Here is a 27,850-nt window from a genome sequence, read left to right as displayed (position 1 = left end):
TGACCAATATGCCTACATTTTTCATATGCAACATGTATATTTTTACGGAGTGGGTGGCGGGGCGGGTGCGGGGGGAAAGAACGGAGGAATTGGTAGGCCTGGAATTGATCGGTAAGTGAATATGTTTACAGGGAGGGGGTGTGAAGGTATTGGTATGTGTAGATGTAACCCTTTATTGTACATTTTTACAGGCAGAGCTTAGGCGCCCCAAACCACCTCCCAGAAGGAAATGTAGCTCGACGTCCAACAGTGAGACGATGTGATGCCGAATGACCGCCAAGGCTGCAGTGACCTTGTTTAGACCTCCTGTTCCATGCCCTACCTTTACGAGCCAAAAAAAACACACACACACACATTCACACCAACTGAGCAACACCGGGAAAAGGCCAGCAGTGGCTTGTGCTGCAGATGTCTTTCAGCTGCCAACTGACATGAGTATAAGATTATCTGTAGGCATCATCTTTTTTTAATATACAGTATATATATAACATTTTTCTGCTTCGCAGTATTTAACACAGCGTTTCGGGGCAATGAGTGAGCAAAAGGATTGTATTTATCAATGCTAAAGTGTTTGTAATGTTCACACAGCCTTTCCCCTTTCTGTAAAGGGCTTTTCCCAGCACATGAGAGGCTCCTGAAATAAAGTAACCCAGACCCAGAGGCACCAAATTCCACCTAGTCTTCGTCAGTAGCACCTGTTTTGTCTTTAAGACCGCAATTGCCAATTCTCATGTCGGCATCCAAATTAAAACTGAATTGTGGGATTTTATTATAATAATAATATAATAATTCTTATACTTGATATAGTGCTTTTTTCCCCTCGTCGGCAGGATGCCTCAAAGTGATTTGCTGCAAAATGTAGTGTAGTGACTGTGTATTTTTNGCAGGCGAATTTTCCAATAGTCCGACAATGCTCAGGGCAGGTGGAATTTGCGGTCTCCTGGTTTCTTTGCTTTTCAGGGCGGTATAAAGTTGAGTGGGAATTGTTCCAAAAAGGTGACCACCGGCTAGGCTAGCTATTCTGTACACCTGCCTGTCTTAATGCACATGCTAGAGATCTAATAGGCTGTTTCAATGGAGAGTGCTACAACAACAGTGCTGTAACAACAACAACAAAAAAGACTGACCAGGTAATCAGTTTCTTAATAGTTGTCTTTTCAAACCTAAGGGGAGAACCTGAGTCTAAGCACTCCAAGACACTACCTCACACGAAGGGTGTTACATAAATGCAAGTTATTATTTATTTGTGGGATATTGCTGTGTGCAATTGGCTGCCTCCTTTCGCACAGAAATATACAGTCAATTCACTTTACAGTATATGCTGTGAAGCGTTTTAAGATGTTTCAACGACATGATAAGGCACTAAATCAAATGCAAGGACTATTATTATTAAGGATTATTATTATTGTTGTTATACTTAACTTTTCTAAGCATTTCAAGCATCCAGAATTTGGTAAATTGTTGAATTTATAACAATACTTACATCAGGAGGACATCTCAAAGCACTTCACAGGATTTTCTGCAAAGTGTAGCGATCACGTATTTTGTTAGGTAAAACTTTTAAGTCTTAACCCTGAAGCCGTTTTTCCGTAGTTCTTGAAAGAAACTTGCAGAAGAATAGCTTTGAAATTGAAGACTGCGTTTCAGAATTTGCCAGTTACTGCACACTTTGAAATAATGATAATAATCATAAACCTTATATTCGATGTAGCGCCTTCCACATCAGGAGGGAGTCTTAAAGTGCTTCATGGCATTTACCGTACAGTGTAGTGACTGGATATTTTGTTTGTGCAAGGCAGCCAATACGCACCCAGCAATGCAAAGAAAATACAATAAGTCAAGACCCGGATGGAATTTCTACTCCAAGATGTTAATTTTAGGAGAAAAATGTCCTGAAGCTCTCACAACAACATTGGAGGACTTTGGTGGGCTTTTGATTAGACCAAAATAAAGAAAGTGTAATTAGATTTTCTTGGAAGCAGATTCGATAGTAGCTTTCAGAAGGGAATTGGATAGGTACTTGAAAAGGAAACATTTCTCGGGCTAAAAGTAAGAGTGGGGGAGTGGGACTAATTGGTAGCTATTTCAAAGAAAGAAACTTACAAAAAAACAGCTTTGAAATTTAAGGCTGCGTTTCAGAATTTGCCAAATACTGCACACTTTGAAATAATGATAATAATAATCATAGTCCTTACATTCAACATAAGGATTATGATAATTATTATCATTATTTCAAAACCCACAGGATACTGATTGGCAAACTGCATCATCTTCAACAACAACGACTTGCATTTATATAGCACACCTCACTCAGGTTAGTGTCTCAGGTTAGTGAGCACTCGAATCCCCTGGAACGCTCTTGAATTCATACATGGTAAAGTAACGAAACATCTGCACTTTCATTACTAAAGCATGTCACAGCCACAAAATGTCAGCAGTTTCTATTGCATTGGGGCAAGATTTACAAATACATGTGTGGGAAAGAATCCTACATGTTGGAAACTGTAGCTTCAGTAGGATTTGGAAAGGAAGCTTTTGTTGTAGCTGAAAATGGAGGGGTTTGGAGTTGGGGGGGGGGGGGGTGGGGGCGGGGGGATTGGTTGGGTTGAAAGTGTGGTGTTTGCTTAGAGGCTGACGGCATTGATTTTTTAATTTGCTTTGAAGAGCATTTCTGGACTGATGAAGGGTAAAAGATCAGGAAGCAAGTGGTGTTTTTTTTTCGGTATTCGGGTGTTGAATTTGGCAGCAAATCGTGCAAAATCCAGTTGTTGGGTCCAATTACCCAATGCCAGTTTGGCATTTTCAATCCCACCCACCTGAAATGGTGGTTAATGTAACAGGCAGTAATTGAAAAATATTATGTAGATTTGTTACAAACCATATTAATGATATTAGCTGTTGAGAACATGGTTATAGTTGACTTGTTTTACACTGTGGCAGTCAGAGAGGTGGGTTGACTTGGGCTGCCTTATCTCCCAGTACTAAATCACTGTGCTAGCTTGTTTACCTGTACACACACGACAAATGCAAAATGCGAAAAGATTTTTTTGGTGTGATGATTACTGTCGTCCGACTGTAATGCAGAACCGTGCTAGAAAAAGACACTGTTTGTGTAACTGTACATGAATGATGTATCTGTGAAATGGACTGTAGTTGTATTTTCTGTGAGGTTTCACTCATTTATTTAAGTGGTTTCTTTGTGAGATGATGCACTGGTTTCATGCCTTTACAAAATGACTGAGGAAGATTGCGATTGTCTTAATTTCCATTATAATTATTATATATTATAAAAAAATGATTTTTTTTTGCCATGCATGTGAGATTTTGTTTCCTTTGAAATTTTCGGCAAAAAAAAGCCACGGCAAATCTGGCAGGCCAGAGCACTTTATAGTTGTATTAATTCGCGTTTTGTGTTGTGTTGACGGGAACTGTATATAGGGAACTTGGTGTTGCCGTAAACACTGGGCATCGCGTTCACAGAGTGCTGCATGAATTATAGGATTGTTGTCTTCTACATTTGTCAAGGGACTCTTGGCATTGTAATAAAAGACTTGAAAGATGAACTGCCGTCTCGTGTTTCAGTCATATGCTGGTCTCAGCAGGTTTCCACTCACCTTCTGTTCATACAAATGACATTGCAGAGGTCATCCAGCTCTTAGAGCCTATCCTTGTGCCGGTACCTGCCCTCTAATCCCAATCATTTGCTCTTTCCCACATCCATTTACATAGTCACACAGCACAGAAAAACATGTCATTTGATCCAACCACTCTGCAGTGATATATGGGGAGGAAAGAGGGTCACAGGACAGCAATCAGGAGCTAGTTGTCTGGCCGATTTCCCTCCTACTCCCTCCACCTTTTGCTCAGGATTGGCTGAGGCTAATTGTGATTCCCCCTGAGATCAGATCATCGCTTACTGCAGAAATGGTCTCCTATGTTCAATTGTAGAAAGTTCGCTCTCATCCAGGACTTGATGTCTGACAGACATTCTGTCAGGACAGCAGTGGTCCTGGAGTCAAGGGTGGAGGCAGAAAGATAAGAATTGGGTGTCATCCGCATACATGTGGAAATTTACCCCATTATCAACAACTCCTTAAACTTTGATAAACTTTTTAAAACACCTTCTACATAGAAATGAAATATAAGACATGGGGCAAATCTTTCAGAGAACAATCTAATGGATGAAGGCTTGGTCACCGATAGTGGACCTGGAAGTGGGGAGGGGGTTGGGTGGGGGAGAAAGAGTGAGGCCTGAGCAGTAGACCAGCATTGGGGGATTTGAGCAGGATGTAGGAAAAGCACGGTGACACCAGATCCTGGAGGGATTTGAAGATCTCAATAAGAAATCTTGACGTTAATCTGTTAGGATACTGGGAACAATTGGGTGGTGGGGGGTTAATGGGTGTGGAGTGGGAGAAGATAATAATCCTTACATTTGATACAGCACCTTATCACATCATGGCAACATCTCAAAGCACTTTGCAGGATACACTGTAAACTGATGTGACTGTGTATTTTGTGGGTGAATTATAGCAGACAATTTGCACGCAGCAATGTCCCCAAACAGCCATGGAATGAGTGATCACTTTTATTTGGGAGATTGTTGGCCAGGCCACTGGAAGAACTCCCTTCTCTTTTTGAATAGTGCCATGGGATCTCTAAAGTTCTCCTCGACAGGCAGGGTTTAACATTGTTTAACTTGGTTTAACATTTCCTCTGAAGGACGGCAAGTTACAGGTAATTGAGGCAGACATTTTGCAGTCAGCAATGACCCACGAACAGCACTGAAGTGAAGGGACAATTTTTTTGGAGGATTGTTGGCCTCAACTGTCTTTTTTCCAATAGCGACAAAGTAACTTTAATGTCAATCTGAACAGGCAGATTTATATTGGTTTAAATAAACAATCAAGGTCATAAATTTTGGAAGTTTTATTCTCGATCACTGAAGAAGTGAAACTTGATTTAAAAGTATGTAATCAGGGTGACAAGAGACAACGAGTGCATAATCCTAAAGTTTTGACTTCCACAGATAAATACATTCCTGCCATCCGGGGAAGACAGTCCAAAGAGGGCTCATGACAGGCAACCCTCTTGATCGTAGATGAATGGATTGTCCAATAATGATTTTTAAAAAATCTGCCCCTCTCCCACGCACAAACCAAGGTCTCAAACCTTCAGGTTTGTGCGATCGTGGTACATCTGGTACGGATCGTTGACGTACCAATTCCGCCTTTTCCAGAAGTCTGTGGTCATCTTATCAAGCAGCTTGCTTTGCGTTCTGTTACAGAAGACGTGCTGTCGGAGACGTCGCTTCCTGTCGGCTGATTTCTTCCAAAGTTTTTTCTTGTAGCCCGCCTGGAATCAAAATGGAAGAGCACTTAGGGTTGGAAGAGCCGCCTTTATCCCTGGTGCCCAGTAAACTGACAGGACTGCCGAGAAATGAGACAATTCATTGCTTTATTTGCTAACGCAGATTTTTATTGATTAGGGATTCCCAAAGAAATTGATTGCTTTGTGCCCTTATTAAATTGGATTGATTGACTTCAATGCTTTTTAAAAACAATTCTCTTTGTCACAGCATCCTAACTGACAACGGTTTCACTAGGCGGCAAATTTCCAGACCAGAAGCCTGAAATGCCTTATGATTTTAAATTTGAAGATAGTACAGAATTTTTGGAAGCTCCTTAAACTAAGTCTCAATTTGAAAGCTGTTTTTAAGCGGGTTCTTACTTCTTTTAGCAGTTTAGGAGGAACATCTCTAAAGCTTTAAGATAATAATTCTTTCAATTTAATAATAGCATCTACAATGTTGAAACATGTCAAAATGCTTCACTGGTAATTGCTGTCAAGTGTAGTAACTGTATTTTGTAGGCAAATCCAGCGAATGACCGTTTTTAACCTGGAGAAGATTGGAACTATTTAAAAAATGGCTTCCTCCATTACTTTCATTTTGGAAAGAACACCCCGAGAAACTCCCTTCTCTTTTCAAACAGTGTCACAGAGTCTTTTAATGTCTACCTGAACAGGCAGATGGGACATAGGTTTAACGTCTCGACTGAAGGATGGTTCCTCTGTCAATGCAAAGCTCCACCAGCACTGCATTGGAGTGTCAGCTGAGGTTATGAGCTCGAAAATTCCTAACATGGGTCTTGATCCACAAAGCAGGCTTTGCTACCAATGCACTAACCTGAGCAGTCAAAATGTTTACACTGCTTGTTTCTTAATGACAGAAGTGAAATATTTTTAAGTTCTTCTGCATCTTCTGCAGTGGGATTCCTGGGGGGAACAGGTAAACTGGGAATATTAGGAACACTTAATTCTTCACGATAAATCACACTGCAAAATTTGTAAGAAAAAAATTCAATCGAGCTAGGAAATAAAATAAAAAACCTCTGTTATTTTAGACACTGTAGAAACTAAGGTGGAAGAGGGCCCTTCACAAGACAGGTGTGTAAGGCTAGGAATAGAAATAATTAGTTACTCACTTTATTTATAAGCACCCTGGTGCAGAAATATCTATCTCTCCCCACGCAGTATGTCAGTAACATTCCAGTATATTAATAGGGCCCCTGGTTACCGCCTCCCTTTGCAGCCTCTGGTGTGCAATCTGAAACCAACTGGGTGAAAGCCATCAGCCAGGTCTGGTTGCTGTGAAATTGTAGTTTTAATAATAATAATCCTTGCATTTGACATAGCGCTTTTCACGTTGGGAGGACATCCCAAAGCGCTTCACAGAACACACTGTAAAGTGAATTGACTGTATATATTTGTGGGGGAACGCGGCAGCCAATTGCGCACAGCAATGTCCCACAAACAGTCGTAGATTGAAAATGACCAATTTATTATTGTTTTTGGTTTTGGAGGGATTATTATTAGGCTCTGTGTGGAGTAAGGAAACTTGCCCAAGGTTTCGCCCTCTGCCTGGAATTGAACCCAGGTCTCTCACTTGCAAGGCCAGTGCTCTAACCATTGAGCTACAGGACTCCACGTGGAAATATACGTGGCTTCTGCTTTTACTTTCTACATGCAGTACCTTAAATTATCTATATTGAACATCATTTGCCATTCACCAGTCTACCCTATCATACTCTCTTTGCAAGACTTTTGCTGGCTCTTCTGATTCTTAGGTTTCGCCCTGCCTGGAATTGAACTTGGAATTGGTTTTGTCAGGAAGGTGAATTTGCTTGTTTGCATTGTTTTCTGTCTCGCTTGCAAGGCGAGTGCTCTAAACAACAATAATATTAACAATTGACAGTAATAATGTAAGAAACTAATAGGATTAAATCAAAGCTTCTGATATCTTTGAAAAAATGATAGGGTAAAATAAATTCTTTCTGAAGAAACAGTAGTGACCTCATAGAAACAGGAGTAGGCCATTCAGCCCCTCGAGCCTGTTCCACCATTCAATAAGGTCATGGCTGATCTGTACCTCAAGTCCATTTACCAGCCCTTGCCCTGTATCCCTTGTTACCCTGGCCTAACAAATAAGGTGGATACACCTTAGTCTTGAAGATTTGAATGGATCCAGCATCCATTGCCTTTTGGGGGAGAGTTTCAGATTTCCACTACCGTTGGGGTGAAAACCTGCCACCTAATTTCACTCCTAAATTGCCTAGCTCTAATTTCAAAATGATGCCCCTCGTTCTGGATTCCCCCACCAGAGGAAATAGTTTATCTGTATCTACCCTATCAAATCCCTTTATTATCTTAAAAACCTCAATCAGATCACCCCTCAACCTTCTAACTTCAAGTGAATAGAGACCAAGTTTATGAAACACATCCTCATAATTTAATCTCAAAATAAATGCAGTAACCATGTCTCATTCATATGTTAACTCAAGGAGTTGGATGCCATCTAATGCGTCTGCATCAGGTGCAATCAAAGAAGCAATCAAAGGAAGAAATTCGTACGTTCTACTTTGCAGCGGAGGGGAAAAGGGATACTGACTTGGTACCAAGGAATTCTGTCCATATAACTCCTTAAGATGAACCTAAATAACAGTACAAAGATTCAGACATCTTTCATTATGTTTGGCCTTCTAAAGGTAAAATGATGCACGTTTTTGTATTCGCGTTATTATGTAATACTTCAAATGCTAATTCCATTCCCCGTCATGTTATAAAGCTATCCAGGCCATAGAGGCAGTGCAGAGGAGATCCCTTAGAGGGACTAAGCTACAAAGAACAACCATATAAGCAAGGGGTCTTCATCCTTGAAAAGTGATGTCTCAAGGAGGGACCTTTTTGGTGTGTAAAATATGCCAAATGGGATAGAGAACCAAAGACCAGAATCATGCTTTCTGGTATACAAAGACAGTAGGACAACAACAACAACAAGATTGCATTTATAGAGAGCCTTTCACGTCGGGAGGACGTCCCAAGACGCTGGACAGTTGGGTCGGGACCTGAGCAGGGGGGGGAAAATGGTGAAGGGAGGGAAGGGAGGGAGCAAGGAGGGGGTAGAGAGTCGAGAGGGGAGCTGAAGGCACGGTTGAAGAGAAAGGTCTTGAGACCGGCCTTGAAGGAGGAAAGGGAGGAAGCGGCGAAGGCACTGGGGGATGGAGTTCCAGAGCCTCGGGGCTGAGAGGCTGAAGGCCCGGCCACCGATGGTAGGGCAGTTAGGGCGGGGGATGTGGAGCAGACCGGAGCCAAAGGAACGGAGGGTACAGGCAGGTAGGTAGGGGATAGTAGGTCGGAGAGGTAGGAGGGAGCAAGGCCGTGAATGGCCTTGTAGGTGAGGATGAGGATGTTGAATTCGATCCTCTGGGGGATGGGGAGCCAGTGGAGGCGAGCGAGGGTGGGAGTGATGTGGTCGCGAAGTCTGGTGCGGGACAGTACATGGGCTGCAGAGCTCTGTATGACCTGCAGCTTGTGGAGGGAGGTGGCGGGAAGGCCGGCGAGGAGAGAGTTCCCATAGTCCAGCCTTGAGGTGATAAAGGTGTGGACCAGAGTTTCAGCGGCGTGAGGGGTGAGGTAGTGCTGTAGTCTGGCGATGTTCCGGATGTGATGGAAGGCGGTGCCAGTTGTGGTGCGGATGTGAGGGAGAAAGGACAGCTCAGGGTCGAACAGAACCCCAAGGTTCCTGATGGCTTTGAGAGGTGGAGAGGGCAGCCTTGGATGCTGATGCTGTCAGCGCCTGAGGTGCGGAGGCGCTGACGTGAGCCAATCAGGAGGGCCTCAGTTTTGCGCACGTTGAACTGAAGAAAGTTCTCTCTCGTCCAGGACTCGATGTCGGACAGGCAGTCTGTCAGGACATCGGTGGTCGTGGAGTTGAGGGTAGAAGAGGACAAGAGGTCACACGTTCAAAGATGTGAATGTCAAATTTAAGGCTGATACCAGAAAGTATTTCTTTACACAATGGGTAATTGACAGATGGAATACGTTACTGGGAAGGGTGGAAGAGTTCAAACACTGGACTCATTTAAAGAACACCATGTGGCTACAATGGGAAGATGGTAGGATTGGTATTCTGGAAATAAGAGAACAAATGAGCCCATAGATTTTGTTTCACCCAAATCTCTCTTATGAAACACTGGAAATGCCTACCTTCCTTCTCACCCAGAGGCCGCAATGCAGTCGCAGGAACCGCTTCACAACAGCTTTGACGGTTTTCCGCTTTCCTCTACGCAAACCGAAATAGGTGAGTGTTCTCACTGATTGCTGGAAACGTGGAATGGGAGGGGATCCACTGTATATAGAAGAAAATGGAGTCAACATTAATACAGTACAAAACTTATACACTGAGCTTACGTAATGCAATACAATTAATAAGTTATGGGGAGTGGAGGAGGGAAGAGAAAAATCAGCCACACTCAAGCAACTATTCTTAAGCGTGATATTTTCCCCCCATGCCAACTGCACCCTCGCTTTCTTGAACATGTTGCCTATTTGTTTCTTTTTGTTGAAGAATAGATTCCCAGTGTGTTATGGACACCTCTAGCACTTTCCCACAAGTGGTCATTATTCATTTGTGAACCTTCATAGTGAGTGGTGTTGCTCGTGCCAGATCCTTGTCCTCACCCCATATACAGGCATTTTTAAGTGGAAGTCACTGATTTTTCCCTCCTGAACACAGAAATTTTGAAACCAGTTGCAAGCCCTACAAACACCCTGGGTGAGATGAGCAAACTCAGTACAAATCAGGGGTTAACCCTGGGAACATCCTGGTTTATATGGCTCAATTACACACCAGACAAATAGACTGAACTATTAAGGGAACACTGAGCGATAATCATAACCTCAAATTGTTTCCAGCACTACATCGCCACTATTTAACCCCAGTTCAAACAAGGGTAAGTAGCACCTCCTCATGAGCTTTGCGCAGTAGGTGGCACAGGCTAGAAGGTGCCAGTCAAGAGTTGCCGGTTGTACACAGCAATGTCCCACAAATAGCCATGGAGTGAGTGACCAATTTTATTGTGGGGATTGTTGGCCAGGACAACCTGGAGAAATGGCATTCTCTTATCACGTAGCACTATGGGATCTCTAACATCCACCTGAACAGGCAGAGAGTTATGGTTGAATGTCTCATCAAAGGATGGCAACTCTGACAATGCAACACCGCTTTAGGGTGTCACCTTAGACTATGTGATCCAAGTCCTGGCGTGGTGCTTGAACCCACAACCTTCTGACTCAACAACATGAGTGCTACCGGCTGAGCCAAGCTGAAATCTACAGGTACAGGGAAAGAGCAGATAGCTCCAATGGGGAAGTAAGCAACAGCACAGACATAATGGGTTGAATACCTTCCCCTTCTGTAAAGTTTTGAATGATTTAATAAGCTCACAATATTTTGGTAGGGAGTCATTGCCTGAACCTCCAAAGTGAAACAATCTTTTTCTCTCAGAATAGTAGACTTTGATGTTAAACACACACCTCTTGAGAACAAAGGATTCATGCCCACAGATAAGGTTATTCCGCAAAGGAGATGTCAGGTTGGCTATTGTGGAAACGGCTGGTGGTTTAATATGTCGGAGGTTGAAGGTGGAAAACCGGGAGACGAGCTGTGCAACACATGGGTCTCTTGGGACATTTCTGTGTGCCAGAGAAAGGACGTGCCTCAAGGATCCTAAAGAAAAAAAGGCATTTTCTTTGCATGAGCGCATGTGGAGCACAATACTTCCAGTTATGCCTATAATCATTTATCTACCAAATCCATCTGTCACAATAATTTTTTTTACAAACCACAATTATTACAACAACTTGCATTTACATAGCAATATATGGGGTAGTGCCTTGAAGTGCTAACGGTGGTGAAGCTTGATGCCTTTACCATCAATGCAATTGTACAGCATCTTGCACTTGTATAGCACTTTTCACATAAGACTAATGGCTGGAAGCACTTTACATAATGACAGGGAGTACGAAGGAGAAAAAGGTGCACTTAAGGGTGTTGATGTGCCCACAAAGGAGAGAAGTACAATTATCCTTATGACAAACTTCATTAAAGAACTAATGGTTAAACAGTTGACCTCCTCCACAAAACAATGATTGGATCTATAAAATATATATCCCAACCCACTTTATAACCTAATAGCTGGTTTTACTGTGCGGTTGTCAGACTCGGTTTCCACGTGTCTGCCAGTTCTTGCACGGAAACAAAGCCGACTTCCAGGTGATCGGGTCTTTGCTGATGTCACTTCCTGCATGCCGCACAGTGCACAGGAAGTGACCTAATGACCTGGATGTTGGCCATTTGTAGCATAGGAACCAGCCGGCCACACACAGTGAGAAATGTCCACATGCTATTTGCTTTATAAATGCACACTCTCCTGGCTCGGAGTCAGACTCCCACCACTGTCAAGTGCTCTGAGAGGCTACCCCGCGTGAAGGGAGCTATATAAATGCAAGTTTATATCAAAAATATAAAATATTTATATAAAATGCAAGTTGTTCCAAAGCATGTTATTAAAATGCCTCAGTATCTCACAGTCTATCGCATACAGGACAACAGCAACAAAATTGCATTTGTATAGCGCCTTTCATGTCAGGAGGAAGTCCCAAGGCGCTGGACAGTCAGTGTCTTGGACCCGAGCTGCGGGGGCGGGATTGGGAAGGCTGGAGGGCAGGGGGGGAAGCAGGGTGATCGAAAGCACAGTCGAAGAGGAGGGTCTCGAGATGGGTCTTGAAGGTGGCGAGGGAGCAGACGAGACAGAGGGACTGCGGGATGGAGTTGCAGAGGGCAGCGGCAGAGTGGCAGAAGGCCCGCCCACCAATGGTGGGGCAAGCGAAGCGGGGGACGTGAAGCAGGCCGGAGCCCGCTGAGCGGGGGGAGCGGGCAGGGTGGGAGGGGGTTAGGAGGTCGCAGTGGTACGGGGGAGCGAGGCCATGGAGGGCTTTGAAGGTGAGGACCAGGATCTTGGACTGTACCCTCTGTGTGATGGGAAGCCAATGGAGTCGGGCGAGGACGGGGGTGATAGGGTCATGGGGTTTGGTGCAGGAGAGGACACGGGCTGCAGAGCTCTGGATGACCTGCAGCCTGGGGAGGGAGGGGTTGGGGAGGATGACAGACAGGGAGTTTGCACAGTCGAGCCTCGGTCTCCCTCTCTTCAACGCACACTTCCTCTCTCCACAACGTGTCAGACCGACTCTCCATCACAGGCAGAGCCTCACTTCCTCACACTCTCCCTCTCCCCATCACAGGGCCTCTCTCACACACAGTTAGTCTCTCACACTCTCGTCTCTCAGTCAACCATTGTCCATCTCTCCCCCTTCAGACTGTCTCTCTCTGTCTCTCGCTGTGTGGCCCCGGAGTGTCCGCTGCCGGTTCGTGTTCACTGCAAACAGACAGACTGACCTCTCGCGGTCCGCAGCGCCGCCGCCGCCGCCATCTTCAACCGTCACTTACAGCGCGAGAAGGTCACCGCTGTAAATCAGTTTGTAGCCCAAAAGTAGCCCAATGTCACGCGTTGCCTCCGATGGAGGGGGTAGCAGCCAAGTGGACAATTTAGGTCGTACTGCTTTTGAAACTGTGTAAGAAAAGGTCTTCAAAGGAGAGAAAAAAAACGTTTCGCAGGTTGAAGCAACAGTTTTTTTAAAAAAAAACAGCTTACCCGCCCAAAGCGGTTTGTTTGTTCACGCGCGGGCAAATTGGGCGTGAAACCGCCCAACCACGACAACGTGCTGTGCGTGCCCTGGCCGCGTCATCGGGGGGGCGTACGTACTGCGTGAGGGGGCGGGGCGGCGGCGGCGCTCCCACACAGAGGAGAAACCGACTGACAGAGAGAGAGAGAGAGAGAGGCGCCTCGGGCCCATTCACACCATCGTTTCAAACAGCAGCCGCCCACCTCTCTCTCCCCCCCTCTCTCTCTCTCTCCCCCCCTCTCCCTTTCTCTCGTGTTTTGTTATTTTAACCAAAGGGAAGACGATGTTCTAGCAGCTCCCGGAGCAGGGCCCCGCCTCACCGCGCGATCACTGGAGGGAGAAAAAACGGTCGCTACACAAAACAAATAAACAAAAGATGCTGCGGATTCCTCACAAAGCGGCGCCGACATTAAAGGTGAGAAAGGAAGAACGGTTCCCTCCTCCTCTCCCCCCTCCCCCCCCGGGCTAATGGTTGTGTGTTTGCAGCGCGCTCCGATATATATTACTATTTTATTTGAAAAAAGGCAGTGCCGTAACCTTTTCTAATCGATTGGGTTAATGGCAAAGGGCGCGAGCAGCCCTCAGCACAGGCCGTTAAAGCGGATGCAGCCTAACCTGTTGGGCGGGGCGTGACCGGCGTGCGTCTGATTGACGCAGGTGGCGCCCAACGGGACCCCGCGTTGGTATGACTGGCGGGGCCCGTCAGCCAATCAGTGTACAGAGAGGGAGAGGGGCGGGAGTTCAGGTCCTACCCAGGGTAGGTTGAGCAGCAGTCGCGCGGTAATGACAGGAGTTGCAGAAGGGAGGCTCCCCAGTCATTTTGGGAGACAGAAGGGGAAAAAGTGATTGCACATATTTCGTTTTGTTTTTTTGGCACCCGGTGAAAGAAATCCGATTTTCCACTCTCCATCCAGTCAGATGCATACACATGTGTGTCTTCCTCTTCGGAGGAACACGTGCAACTTAAAGGGTTTCGCATTAAAGACAGGCGGCACACACAGGGAAAAGGACATGACCTTGTTCCCCGTTGAAACGTTGGTCGTTTTAAAACGTTTGCTGTGTCACCCCCATTTTTGATTTTTAATGCAAAAAAACCCTTACAACTTTTGCAGCTTTTAATATGCTGATATATAGAATTATAGGACATTGGACGTCAGGGAATTAGTATGGCTCAGATTTTTAAGAATGAGTTAGATTAGAAACCGATTTGAACGTGTTGTGTTTTTCCCTTTTCAGGGTAGGTAATACCAATTCTTAAATCAAATCCCAGTCTTGTCCATCACTAACCGCAGAATCCGCAGATGCTTTGAACTAGAGTAGACTTCAAAGCACAAATTATTGGCCCTCATCACTGTGTTTCCATTAGATGTATTTGTAACCATGTGCAATCCTTTGCTGCTGTCCGGAAGAAATGAGTCCAGTAAAATTAATCCTTGCATTCAGTTTTGTTAATGTGGCAGGTTGCCAATTAACAGACAGCAGTTGTTTTTGCATCTAATAAACACCATAGTACCTATTGTCAAAAATGGTTTAGATCATTTAGCTGTCAATAATTTAATCAGCTAATTTTACAGGGATTTTATTTATTAAAAATATATTCTTTGCTTTTGTATCACCGAAAACAGTCTCAAGGTTCCCCTTACCCTCTCAAAATTAGATTGATGTATCTAGACTTAAATTAATTCTAATTCCAACTTCGATGACTGATTTTCACAAATCAACAGCGGTATTAAACTTAGGCTCACCACTGACAGTATGTAGGGGAGATAATAGTTGATCCTGTACTTGCCTAAGTGTCCATCATCGACCAGGGCTCCCTCTGCCTCCTCGTCCTCTTTGACCTCTCTCCTGCCTTCAGTGCCGTTGACCACTCTTAAACTCCTTCACTGCCTCTCTTAACTCAACCTTCATGGTTTTGTCCTTGATTGGTTCAGATCACACCTCTCACACCGTCTCCTCTTCATCTCCACAAATGGCTTCTCCTCTAGTTCCCGCAACATCTTGTGCGGTGTTCCTCAGGGCTCTGCCCTTGGTATCCTTTTCCATATCAATATGCTCCCTCTTGGTGACATCATCCACAGACATGGGGTCACTTTCCACATGTATGCAGATGACACCCAACTCTACCTCTCTGCCTCCACCTTCGACTCCAGGACCACTGCTGTCCTGACAGAATATCTGTCAGACATCAAGTCCTGGATGAGAGCGAACTTTTTACAGTTGAATGTCAACAAGACCGAGGCTTCTGTCAGCGCCTCCACACCTCAGGCATTGACAGCATCACCATCCAAGGATGCACACTCCACCTTACTAAGCCAGTCCGGAAACATTCCCCCACCTCCGTAACATTGCCTAGCTCCGCCACTGTCTTACACTGCAGGCCGCCGAGACCCTCATCCACGCGTTCATAATATCCAGGCTCGACTATGCCAATTCCCTGTTTGTCGGCCTCCCCGACTCCTCCCTCCATAGACTGCAGATCATCCAGAACTCTGCAGCCTATGTCCTCTCCTGCACCAGGCTCCATGACCCTATCACCCCCATCCTCGCTGTGCTCCACTGGCTTCCCATCACACAGAGGATACAGTTCAAGATCCTGGTCCTCACCTTCAAAGGCCTCCACGGCCTCGCTCCCTCCTACCTCTGCGATCTTCTAACCCCTTCCAATCAGCCCAATCCCTCCGCTCAGCGGGCTCTGGCCTGTTTAACATCCTCTGCCTCTCCCGCCCCACCATTGGTGGGTGGGCCTTCTGCCACTCTGCCCCCACCCTCTGGAATTCCATCATGGAGTCCCTCGAGGGGGAGAGAGAGACTATGTGAGGGAGAGGGGGAGAGAAAGAAATGGAAGGAGAGAGCGATTGAGAGGTGTGAGAGGGGAGTGAGAAAGAGTAATTGAGAGAGAGAGAGAGTGAGTGTGTGAGAGAGAGGGAGAGAGTGCATGAGAGAGAGAGCGTGAGGGAGAGTGGGGGAGAGAAGAAACAAAAAGAGTGAGAGAGCAGAGAGAGAGAGAAAAAAGTGCGTCAGCATTTCTTGATTCATTGTCAGGCTGCCGCGCAGGGGGTGGGCCGATGACTAAGGACAGAGACTGTGCAGTTTCCTCACAGAAAGCTCCTTCTTTCCCCAGTCGAAAACTTCTCTGCTTTCTTCATTCCGCCCACCTCTGTGACCTCCTGACCTGGCCGTTCCCTCTGCAGAGCAAACGCAGCTTGTTTCATATCCCCCCACCCTCTGCCCCGCCATGTCCATTTTGCCCCACTCTCTGGAGTACCATTGCTGGAGTCACTCCGATTCGCTCTCTCCCTCCCTTCTTTCAAGGCACACGTCAAGACCTCACTCTTTGACCATGCTTTGGGCCATCTTCTCTCCTCCAATCCCACCTCTCTCGGCTCCCAACCCCAGCTCAGGTGCTCGGTTAAGATGTCCTTCCAACATGAAAAAGATGCTGTGCAAATGTTGCTATGTTTCTAGAAAGGAAACACAAAATATTGCTTATGCGGCCTGCGGACCTTTCTCTAATAAGGAATCCGGCCCCCAGCAGACAAAGGATTGGATCACCCTGCTTAGGATTCTGCTGGAGTTTAACTAATACCATTGGGAACACTGTCTGGTAAGTTTCCAACAGCTTGTCCAGCTAGGACCACTCTACCTTTTAGAGCTTTGGCTTGCAGGGTTAACAGGAGCTGCATAGGAAGAATCCCTGCTCCCAGTGATTTGGCTTGCCAGGATAGCTGGTCTGTCATCATCAGTATCCTGGAACGCTGCGGACCTGCCTGATTCAGAAACCGACTGCAACAGAAAATTGACTCACTTCTGACAAGTATGTCACCCTGGAGCCAGCTCAGCTCCAAGGAGACCCTGCTTGCCTCTGCCTCCCCCACACCCCCTCCATCCAGGAAGATGGTCACAAATTGATCATTTGACACTGACTTGAAGCGACTTCCTGACAATCATTACACGATTCATAAATTCTATTGTCAGCAACTACAGACCAGCCGAGGGTAATGTTACCTATATTATATTGGGCTTAAAGCCTTGCTGCTGCAACTTAAAAGTTTCTGAATCTTCATTCAGTATTTCAGGAATTCTTTTAAAAGATAATTTCATTGACTTGTTCTAACATTATGCAAGCCATCATTTTGGAATTAGGTCTCTAAATAGCCAGTCTGTTCCGGCATGTATTTAGTGTAGGAGCATTTGCATTTTTATTTGAACAAATAGATGATATTTATGTGGTTCCTTTTGCTTAAAAAGAATCATCTCAAAGTGCATTCAATCAATCAGTCAGAAGTTAAGTGAATGTCATCCAGCAGCTAATTAAAGCCAGCGAGAGCCTACACAAATATGGTGAATTGTTATTTTGCATACAGGGTAAGTTTGGATGAGGAGGGAATATAAGGCAGATAATAGAGAGGAAATCTCCATGTTTCTTTGAGATATCGACAATGGTGTTATTCAACAAAATAGGTGACTTATATCATTCTTTTTGTGTAAAAAAAAAGTCCCAAATTCTTTTTGACCGCGCCTTTGGTCAGCTTCCTCCCCCTCCCTCTCGCTTGGTTCCAGGATCCGTTACTGTAAAGCTCTCTGAGACGCCGTCCGGCATAGAGGGCGCTGTATAAATCCAAGTTGTTGTTGTTTACAGCAATCAACCGTACATATTTTATAATAACTGGAAATGATGGCGAGGGATCAATCTAGTATTGGGCATTCAGAATATTGTTGTGAAGTACAAAAAACTTTAAACTTGTTGTGGTCTGTTTGGTTATCTAAACCCTTCAGTTAGATTCCTAGCTTTCCAATGGGCACTATTTAACATTTGTTTTATCTCTTGACTCCTGGGATTGTGTGCTAGTCTGCAGTGGAATGGGTTCTGCCTACTCATAGCTGCTGGCTGTTTCAGACATGACTTGTCATTTATTGTTGTGCATACTGTTCTTGTTTTCATTATTAATAATAATCCTTGCTTTTGATATGAGGCCTTATCACGTCGTTGAGATGTCTCAAAGCGCTTCACAGAATATACTGTAAAGTGAATTGACTGTATATTTTGTGGGCGAAGCACAGCAGCCAGTTGTGCGCAGCAGTGTCCCACAAACAGTCGTGGTTTGAGTGACCAAATTATTATTATTTTGAAGGGATTATTACCCCGGAAAAGAGATCTCCCAAACGACTAACAAATGGGTTCCTACTTACTGCTAGGTAAACAGAGGCATATAGAGTCAGGAAACTTACTCAACATTTCACTCTGCCCGGGAATTGAACCCAAGTCCTCTCACTTGCGAGGCGAGTTCTCTAACCACTAAGCTACAGGACTCCACGAGTTAACTCTTGTTGATAGATAAGCGTTTTACAGAGCTGTATTTGATAACAGCTGCAGAAGTAAATTATCTCCAGCCTGCTTAACTGGCAAGCTTAGAATGGACATGCACGACACAAGAATAAATATCATTTATTTTGTGCACAGATACCAACACCAGATCTACTGACGGTGGTAGCTGTCACATGCCCTTCCATTCTAACTTTAATTTGAGTTAATGTAATTTTCAAGTGGCTGTAGAAAATGTTCTGCAGAGAGACATTCCATTTAAAGTGCCCTCTGCATTTAAGATAACCCAGACCAAAACCCAACGAATATAGTATTCCTTATTCTTGTTGGTTTTACACCTGATCAGTGTAGAGTAGTTTTGGCCAATCTTTATAGATCAGTTAAAATGGAAACAAATAGTGTATGCTTTACTTACTAGTCTGTGCATAATTGGTTGCTGCGGTTCACCCACAAAATATATAGTCAATTCACTTTACAGTATATTCCTGTGAAGCGCTTTGAGATGTCTCGAAGATAAGACTCTATATCGAATGCAAGGATTATTATTATTGTTAGGCTGATACTCCAGTGATTTGCTGGGGATGTGCTGCATTGTTGGAGGGTCCGTCCTTTGGATGAGATGATAAACGGAGGCTTGGCACTATTTGAAAAGAGTAGGGAATTTCTCCTGGAGTCATGGGCAATAATCTCGTGGGCAATCAATAGAAGGGAGGAATTCCAGAGGTTAAATGGCATAGGAACTGAAGGCTCAGCCACCGATGGTGGTGCTGAGAGGGCAGAGGATGTGCAGCGAGCCCAAGTTAGCTGAGTGGAGGAGTAGAGTAGGAGGAAATCGGAGTGGTAAGGGTGCGGATGAACTTGTAGGTGAGGGTGAGGACCTGCATGTTAGGAGCGGGTGGTGGAGTTTTAGATGAGTTTGGTACAGCTTGTGAATGAATGGTGGAGCTAGATAGACAAGCAAGGGGTGCAAAAGTCAAATCGGGATGTGACGAAAACCTCTAAATGTATTTGAAGAGAAATATTCATTATATTTGGTGAAAACTGTGAATAATATATCCAGGACTCCAGAAATTCGGGTCAGTTCATTAGATGGATTTTGACGTTGGTGAATGCATAGGAGAAAGAAAAACTAGCTGTATCTACAGAGTGAAGGGTATGCATTAGTCACTTTTCTTTCCCCTTGAAACTACTTTGATAATTAAAAATTGGGTCATTCTGTCACGCTTCTTGTGGAAATTGACCAATCTGCAGCAGTTCTAGAGCTTTCAGTTAATGAATCTTGTGGAACTGGATTATTTCAAGGTGAGAAAGGCATACGGTTCTCACATATCAACTACACATCAAAATATTCAAACCCTGGCCTAGGATACTCCTCAGCCCATATTTCCCTGTCTGCTCACAGCTTCCTGAGCTCAGAAACCATTATCAACTATGTGGATTCACTCATCATTAATGCAAAAGCAGAAGCTCGGTTTTCATACAAAACATAGGAAAAAATTTGAACTGAAGAAGGCGAATAATAATCCTTGCATTTGATATAGCACCTTATCACATGGTTGAGACGCCTGAAAGCGTTTCACGGAATGTGTTGTAGACTGTATATTTTATGGGCAAAACGCATCAGCCAATCTAATCATGATAGATTAGACTGCAGCAGTTATGTTGGTGTTCACCGAGATCAACATGCTCAGCGTCAAAGCACAATGAGTTAACTCGTACAACCTGCAGTTTGTGTTTGCTCATGAATTCGTACTTTCTTACATTTATTAAACCTGTTCTGTTTTCTCCTGACACAAGAGTTAACGGTGGGCTCTGCAAATAATTTAGATCTGTCATTTTTCTGCAATTATGAATATGGAACAGAAATACCAAATTCTATTGTTGGGTTAGTTTGTGTGGATGGTAATCAAATTCTCCATTGAAAATGAGTATAGATGATAGTACATCTCTGATAGTACAAACTCTGCTCCCAGTCACCCCAGTCCTTGCCAGACTGCACTGGCTGCCTGTCCCACAGAGGATTGACTTCATGATCCTCACCCTTGTATACAAATCCCTCCACTCCTCTGCATCCCCTACCTCTCTGACCTGCTCTCTCCTCAAAATAGTACCCGATGCCTTCGTTCCTCTCAGTCTGGCCTCCTCCTCGTCCCCCAAGTGCTCTGGTCCAGCCTCGGCGGCCGAGCCTTCAGCCACTATGCCCCGAGGCTCTGGAATTCCCTTCCTCACGCCCTTCGCCTCGCCCCCTCTCTTCCTGTTTTCAGGTCCCTGTTGACACTTTCTCTTCGACCGCGCCTTTGGTCACCTTCCTCCCCCTCCCCCTGGCTCGGTCCCAGGATCCGTTACTTCCTCCACCCACCCTCTGCTAAAAAAGTTTGGCATCTAACTGCGTTTGATTTTCTGTAATTACTACCTTTGAACAGCAAACAAGGAATGGTGAGCTGAAGTCAGTGATGCAGCTGCACAATGCGTTTCACTGTATTACATTCAGCTTTTTGTTACGTTTGTAACAATCCAAATTGTTCTGCTTATGGAGAAAAAATTGCTGCAAAATAGTTCAGGTAACTCCTTAATGCTAATTTGATACCAAAAATATAATGGCAGCATTACTGTATGGTTTAAGGACATATTCATGGATGTACTCTATTTTTTGTGATTTAATTGCCTTGTAGTTCTGGGGAATAGATAGCCTTTCATCCATACAGTGTTTTCTCTACAGCACAATGCAAAAATAATTGACTGTAAAGTATTTTTCTAGATAGCTAGATTTTATTAAAGGCATGTTCTGTTTTTATTCCGCCTCCATTCAACCCACCCCCCCCCCCCCCCCCAACACCAGAAGTGCCTCTGTGGTAAATGGCAGCTCCGTCCTTTGCAGCAATGTCGTCGGTACACTACTGGAAGCACCTCGGGGTATGTATGGGCTTTTGGGTTTTTTTTTAAAAAAGTAACCTTTGTGTAAATGACAAACCATGAATTGGAAACGATTGTTTATTTAAAGGCTTGCTTCAATGGATATGTTTGATTAGTTGTCAGAACCTTGGCCTCAGAAGTCAAAAGAACGTGGCCGTTCTGAAAGGGAAACGGCTTTGAGATGAGAGGTACATTGTTCCATAAAGGGCAGATGTGACTGGTCATCAGGGTTAGGGTTAGGGTTAGGTCTGCTGGTGGATCTATAGTGTGATGCTTGGCCATGTGGAACTGACCCCCACTTACGCTCAGGTTTTGCCCCTCCTTTTGCCCTTTTATCATTTGTGGTACATGATACCACTGTATTTGTGGTCGGATTAAGGAATCATAGTTTTAAAACTTTTTTTTAAAAAAAATTGAAAGGTTACAAGAAATCTTTTTGCGAATGCTGATCATGCTTGTGAAGGTACAAGAAAGCTTGTCAAGGCTGTGAAGCACTATTATTTGACAAAGGAGTTTATATGATTGTAATCATCATGTGTTTTTTATTATCCACACGCATTTATAAACTTGAGGAATAAAATCAGATAAAGTTTATCTAGTTATTAATTTAGTGTCTGGGAGTATCCTCACGTACTCCGAATGTTAGCTTGCGAGTGTTGTGTAACATTATTGGATGGAAAAGGAGTACTGTATCACTTGTGAACAAGACACTGTTATGTGCTTCTGGTTAAAAGGCTGTTTTTAATCCATCAATACATTTGTGTTTGCAATGTAAATTGTTCATAATTTTTTTGTGTGTTTAAAATAACACAGCTCCTTAGCAGGAAAAATTATAGGAACAGGAGTCCTGTTTGTTGGAGGAGGCATTGGTGGCACTATGCTATATGCTAAATGGGATCCCAAATTCCGAGAGAACGTAGAGAAGACTGTCCCCTACACTGACAAACTTTTCAACCTGGCCCTTGGTCCTGCCTCACACAGTTTGCCTGTGCCAAAGAAACAGGTATGTAAAGCCATCGGAAACTCTGTACTTTCAACAACAACTTCTATCTATTTGCGTCTTTTATGTAGGTTAATATATATCAAAGATTTATAAAGACTTTGTGGGTTATCCTTGAAAATGTTCCGCTAATCCGCTAATCCCACTCAGTCCTTTTCTCCCACCGCCCTCCTCGTCTTCTCTCTCTCCTGTACCCCACCATTACCTCCCTCTGCTCCAGCTTGGGCAACCTCTGCCATGCCCATCGCGTTTCCTGATATTGGTTGTCCCAGAGCAGCCACCCCAACTGTCCCATCATTCACTATCTCGGCACCAATCACCTCCGAAAGGCAAACACCCCTTACCCTCCCTCATCCATAGCCTCCTCAACTTTCTCTGCTCCTCAAACTTCAAGGTCATTTCTCCCCCATGACCTCAAATCCTCTCTATAGCACTCTCCTCCACCCCCCCACCAGCAAATCTATTCGCATTTCCCTTCAAAATGTCCGCTCCCTCTCCAATAAAGCCCTTACTATCCATGACCTTATCCTTGATGAGCACATTGATATTCTTGGGCTTACGAAAACCTGGCTGTCCCCCAGTGACTCCATCTCATTGAAGCCTCCCCTCCTGGCTGTACTTTTCATCACAGCCCCCAACCCAACCAACATGGCAGTGGGGTGGCCCTCATCTCCCAAGCTTCCCTTTGTCTATCCCCCTATTCCTCTGTCTGTTTCTCCTCCTTTGAGCACCTCACCGTCTACCATCCCTTCTCTTTTTCAAAATCATCCTAGTTTAACGCCCCCCACCACAAACCTCCTGGGTCCTTCCTCACCGATATTTTCTTTCTCCTCTCATCCCTGTCCCTCTGCACTGAATACCTGCTCATAGTGGGTGATTTCAACCTCCATCTAAACTCCCCTTGCACCACCTCCTTGGATTTTATTGCCCTCTTCTCCCTAAACTTCACCCTTCACAACAACTCGCCGACCCACAACCGTGGCCACCCCCTCGACCTCATCATCACACATGGCCGTGACATTTCCGACCTGTGCATCCCAGACAAGGCCTTCTCGGACCACTTCCTCATCTCCGTCTCCTCCCACATACCCCTCCCCTCTTGCAAGCCCCCCACCATTTTTTTCCACCCTGGTAAAAGCTTCCATCTCAGTCCCTCAAAAATGCTCTCTCTCCTCAGGTTCTATTCCACTCCCCCTGAAAACCGCTGCCATCACACCCCTCCTCAAAAAACCCACCCTCAATCCCTCTAAACTCGCAAACTACCATCCCATCTCCAACCTGCCCTTCCTTGCCAAAGTCCTGGAACGCATTGTTGCAGGTCAATTTTGGTCACACCTCTCCCTCCACTCCCTCTTTGAGCCCCTGCAGTCTGGTTTATGTCCTGCCCACAGCACAGAGACAGCGCTTGTCAAAGTCACAAACTACGCCCTCTCTATTTGTGACCAGGGCTCCCTCTCCCTCCTCCACCGCCTCTCCTCCCTCATCCACCTTAGTGGGACCACATTCGAATGGTTCGAGTCCTCCTCAACAAACTGCCTCCATTTTATCTCGACAAATAGTTTCTCCTCCTGCTCCCGCCCTGTCACTTATAGGGTACCCCAAATCCATCCATGGCCCCCTTCTTTTCCTGATCTATATGCTCCCTCTTGGCGTTGTCATCCGCAGAAATGGGGTGAATATCCGCATGTATGCAGATGACACACAAATGTACGTTGCCTCCTCCAGCATCGACTCCAGGTTCGCCAATGTTCTATCAGTTTGTCTGGCAGACATCAGGGCCTGGATGAGTGTAAACTTCCTGCAGCTGAATGTGGACAAGACGGAATCCGTACTCGTTGGCCCCCGTCAATATCTTCACTCCTGCGGATATAAACTCCTCAACCTCCCTGGGCTCTCCCTCAGACTCACCGAATCAGTGTGCAATCTAGGCGTCCAGTTTGACCCCCAGCTGTCCTTCCTTCCCCTACATCCGGTCCCTGACCAGGACCCCTTCTTCCACCTCCACCACATTGCCTGCCTCTAACCGTACCGTATCCCAAATGCAGCCGAAATACTCGTACATGAGTTTGTCACCTCCCGCTTGGATTATTCAAACGCACCCCTCGCTGATCTCCCCAGCTCCACCGTTCACAAATCCAGCTCATTCAGAACTCTGTTGCCCACATACTGACCAGGACCAAACTCGGTACCCACATCTCATCAGTTCTGGCCAGGCTCCACTGGCTCCCCATCACCAAACCGATCGACTTCAAGGTCCTCACACTCGTGTTCAAATCTTTTCACTCCCTGGCACCTCCCTACCTCTCTGACCTCCTCACTCCCCAATCCACCACCCGGTGCTTCAGTTCGACTGGTACTGGCCTCCTGCTTGTCTCTTGCTCCCTCCGATTTACCATTGGAGGTCTCCCTTTCAGCCACTATCCCCCAAAACTTTGGACCACTCTCCTTCATTTCCTCTGCCTTGCCACTTCTCTCCCCTTTATCAAGTCCCGCCTTAAAACCTTTCTTTTCGACTGCCCCCCCACACTACCCCAGCTCGGAGTCAGGCCCCGCCATTGTTAAGCGCTCTCAGAGACTGCCCTGGGTGAAGGGTGCTATTTAAGTACAAGTTGTTGTTACCAAAGAAAGGGGAGTTTGAAGATGCAGGTCAAATCCCCTATAAACACAGTTATTTGGGTCCATTATCCTACAACTAATGTTCTTAGGAAGAAGGTAAAGATGGTGACTTCTAGGTTGTCAGTTAAGACAATGATCATGAAGCTAAGGGATTTCAGGCCTGTGGGCTGGGATTGATTATATTGTTTTTCTTCTCTTGTTTTCCTATTTTATATGTTGCCCCTCCTCTCCCACAACTTCAAATCCAGCCCAGGCACCAACAACAACAACAACTTGCATTTATATAACGCCCTTCATGCCGGACGGCATTTCGGGGCGCTTATAGTGCACTTTTTAAATCTGGTTTCTCAGTCAATTAATTGCCATTTTGCATTTTTCATGTGAGAATTTCTAACTGGTAGAAAAACCTTTACTTATTAAAGCTAGAATCCATTGTGCTGAATGAAACTAAACCTTGTCATAGTGTGGGTTGGGTTTGTGATACAAAATTGGATCTCGGGAGAAATAATAATCCTTGAATTTGATATAGTGCCTTTCACTGTGGGAGTACGTCTCACATGATATACTGGAAATTGTAGTGACTTTTTGGAAATCTGACCGGGCCAAGCATTTTCTGTATTTATTAGTCACATTTGGAAGATTTTAAACAGCAATTCGTGGCTTAACTTAATTACTTTGTGTTTTTGTTCTTACAAGGAGGCGCAGGGTCCGTTGAAAATCCCAACTCATAGCGAGGCGATTAAAGATTCCAAACAACCCAAATCCATGTTCAGTCGGGAGAGGAGCGAGCCAGCTAAAGAAGAGACTGGGGAAGAAAGTAATTCTAAGTCTTATATAAAATATTACACCGCGCACATTAATTATTTATAAAAAAATGAAAATATGTGTTCTAGAAATCTGAATTTTTAAGCACATGCTGGAAATAACACAGCTGGTTGATTGACATTAAGGTGAAACAGTAGACTATCTTGCTGTTTCTCATGCTGCTTGATTTGCAGTGCGTTTCCCTCGTTTTTCTGCTTTTATTTTAAATTAGTTCATTGCAATCGCTGAAGAAAAATATGTGTGATGCAGTAGAGATGAGCCTTCCAGTAAATTAATGCTCCACTTGTATGGAGTGGAAGTGCAAGTGATGATAGGCAGAAATGCTGCACTGCTGTGATATTTTTTGTTTTGAGTATATTTGTGCATGGTAATGCATTTAGCCCCAAGCGTTCAGATTCATTGGGGCTGGGAGAAAAATTGTGCGAGTAATGTTGGAATTTTCTGCCTCCAGAAGGGAACTTTATAAGTGCAAATTTTTGGGGTCTTTTGTTTACCTGTCAGCCTGTATTCTGTTCTGTCTGTCCAAGTGTGTCTGTGCCTGTCTGCCTGTACCTGCCTGTCTGCCTGTGCCTGCCTGTCTGCCTGTGCCTGCCTGCCTTTCTACCTCTTTTTCTTGTGGAAAGGAGGAATTGAAAGAAGAACCTACCATCTTTCACCAATACCCTTAAACCCCAGCTAGGTCGTGGCATTGTTATTGCTTGAATCCCGAGAGCAGAATATAGCAAATAAGCTAGGCTTGAGTTTCGGATACCTGGAGTCCGTCTGGTAAGCCGGAGGGTATTAGGATAGGCTTTGGATCAAATGTATGCCTTTGTGACTTTCAAATATGACTTTATTGGATATCATGGATTTTTGGGACTAGCAGAGGAGGAGGCGGAAGCAGTAACAAGGTGGTAGGGAAAACGAGAGAACAAAGAGCACAGAAAAATAAATCAAAGAAGTGAAAAGAAGAAATGGAGGCCCAAAAAGAGAGACGAGCAAGAACAAAATGTAAGAAAGAGTGAAGGAATGGACTAGGTTTAATGAACGAAAATTGCAAAAGTTGAGAAATTGAAAAGCAAATGGTGAGGACAAAGAAAGGAGATGTAGAAAATAAGTTTGAAATAGCTAGGCATAAAAGGAAGGAGCTAATTATATAAGGAGAGAAAGGCATAAAAGGAAGAGTTGTGAAAAATGTGCGTATATGAAGAAGGTTTCCAAAAGGATTTTACACATTTCCCTCGATTTTCTTTAGGGAACATAGAGGTGTGAAATAAGGAGGGCCTTTTGTCTGAACAGTTTTCCCTAAAGCTCCTGTATTTGAAGCTGTGTAACGCCTCTCCCCTGCCTACCCTAAACTCCACCCTGTTTTCAGGTGCACCCAAAGATGCCGCTGCAATCATTTCTGCCATTGGCGATGTTCCGTCTGTGCCCGCCTCTGCTCTCCAAGATAAATCCAGTCCCCCTGTCCATCAGCACAGCTCAGAATCCAAGTCTGAGCATCAAATGGAACACAAACCTCTTCCAAGTGCAGTGCCTGGTAAGTACAGTATACGTATTTACAAACCAAGCCTCCATTTCTTCTCTCTCTGCTCATTCTACTCACTCACTCAGCACACAAAACGCAATTTATGTAAATCCATTTTTATAGATCAAGACCTTCATGTCCAGAAATTAAAATCAAACAAATAGCTGTAAAACACCTCAAAGGACCATGCTTTATTCAGTCGGAAATTTGCTGCTTCGTAATGTTGCTTCTCTAAAGCCTCTTCCATTGGCCCCTGCAGTTCAATTCTACTTTTATGTGTGGAACTGTCAACAGAGAAGATGGGCTGTGGTTTAAAAATTCAGACGCAGACCAGAAGATAGTCAGCCAGTTCAATTTTGTCATCAAGAGTCAGCGAAAGACACAGAGAGAAAGAGACTGAGAGCAACACAGAGTGTGCCTGTATCATCCTGGCAGCAGTGGTCCCAGCAGCAGAATCCTCCTGCCGGTAGTCATCATAGAAACAAAATGAACATGGCTGTATTATCCGGACAGCAGTAGCCCCAGCAACAGAGCAGGACTGTGCATGTATCAACCTGCAGTAAACGTAGCAACAGAGAGA

At 44.7% G+C, this 27,850-nt stretch overlaps 3 protein-coding genes across 8 annotated transcripts in view; 2 read left to right on the top strand and 1 right to left on the bottom strand.

The window, feature by feature from the left end:
• Positions 1 to 789, top strand: part of reep1 (receptor accessory protein 1) — a 35,864-nt gene extending 35,075 nt beyond the window's left edge. For 2 of the 4 annotated variants that reach the window (XM_042343471.1, XM_042343468.1), the window contains one exon: positions 192 to 789. In XM_042343471.1, coding sequence (XP_042199405.1) covers positions 192 to 263 — 72 coding nt within the window. In that variant the 3' untranslated portion in view covers positions 264 to 789. The remainder of the gene's footprint in view (positions 1 to 191) is intronic. The other 2 variants (XM_042343478.1, XM_042343472.1) reach the window with 1 other exon arrangement.
• A 4,126-nt stretch (positions 790 to 4,915) lies between these two features.
• Positions 4,916 to 12,852, bottom strand: mrpl35 (mitochondrial ribosomal protein L35). The gene is given in 4 exon segments (NM_001292714.1): positions 4,916 to 5,355; positions 9,547 to 9,688; positions 10,876 to 11,068; positions 12,797 to 12,852. Coding segments are annotated over 4 exon segments (558 nt in total). The 5' UTR covers positions 12,831 to 12,852; the 3' UTR covers positions 4,916 to 5,166.
• Positions 12,853 to 13,183: 331 nt separating this feature from the next.
• immt (inner membrane protein, mitochondrial (mitofilin)) overlaps positions 13,184 to 27,850 on the top strand; it is a 31,326-nt gene continuing 16,659 nt past the window's right edge. For 2 of the 3 annotated variants that reach the window (XM_042343463.1, XM_007897994.2), the window contains exons 1-5: positions 13,184 to 13,498; positions 21,249 to 21,322; positions 22,136 to 22,325; positions 25,635 to 25,755; positions 27,118 to 27,282. In XM_042343463.1, the coding sequence (XP_042199397.1) occupies positions 13,460 to 13,498; positions 21,249 to 21,322; positions 22,136 to 22,325; positions 25,635 to 25,755; positions 27,118 to 27,282 (589 nt within the window). In that variant the 5' untranslated portion in view covers positions 13,184 to 13,459. The remainder of the gene's footprint in view (positions 13,499 to 21,248; positions 21,323 to 22,135; positions 22,326 to 25,634; positions 25,756 to 27,117; positions 27,283 to 27,850) is intronic. The other variant, XM_042343456.1, reaches the window with a different exon arrangement.

This window comes from Callorhinchus milii, unplaced genomic scaffold (genome assembly GCF_018977255.1).
Source record: "Callorhinchus milii isolate IMCB2004 unplaced genomic scaffold, IMCB_Cmil_1.0 Scaffold1, whole genome shotgun sequence".
In the NCBI taxonomy this organism is placed as follows: domain Eukaryota; kingdom Metazoa; phylum Chordata; class Chondrichthyes; order Chimaeriformes; family Callorhinchidae; genus Callorhinchus; species Callorhinchus milii.
Note: the sequence above shows the minus strand (reverse complement) of the source record. Positions and strands in the feature narration are given on the sequence as shown.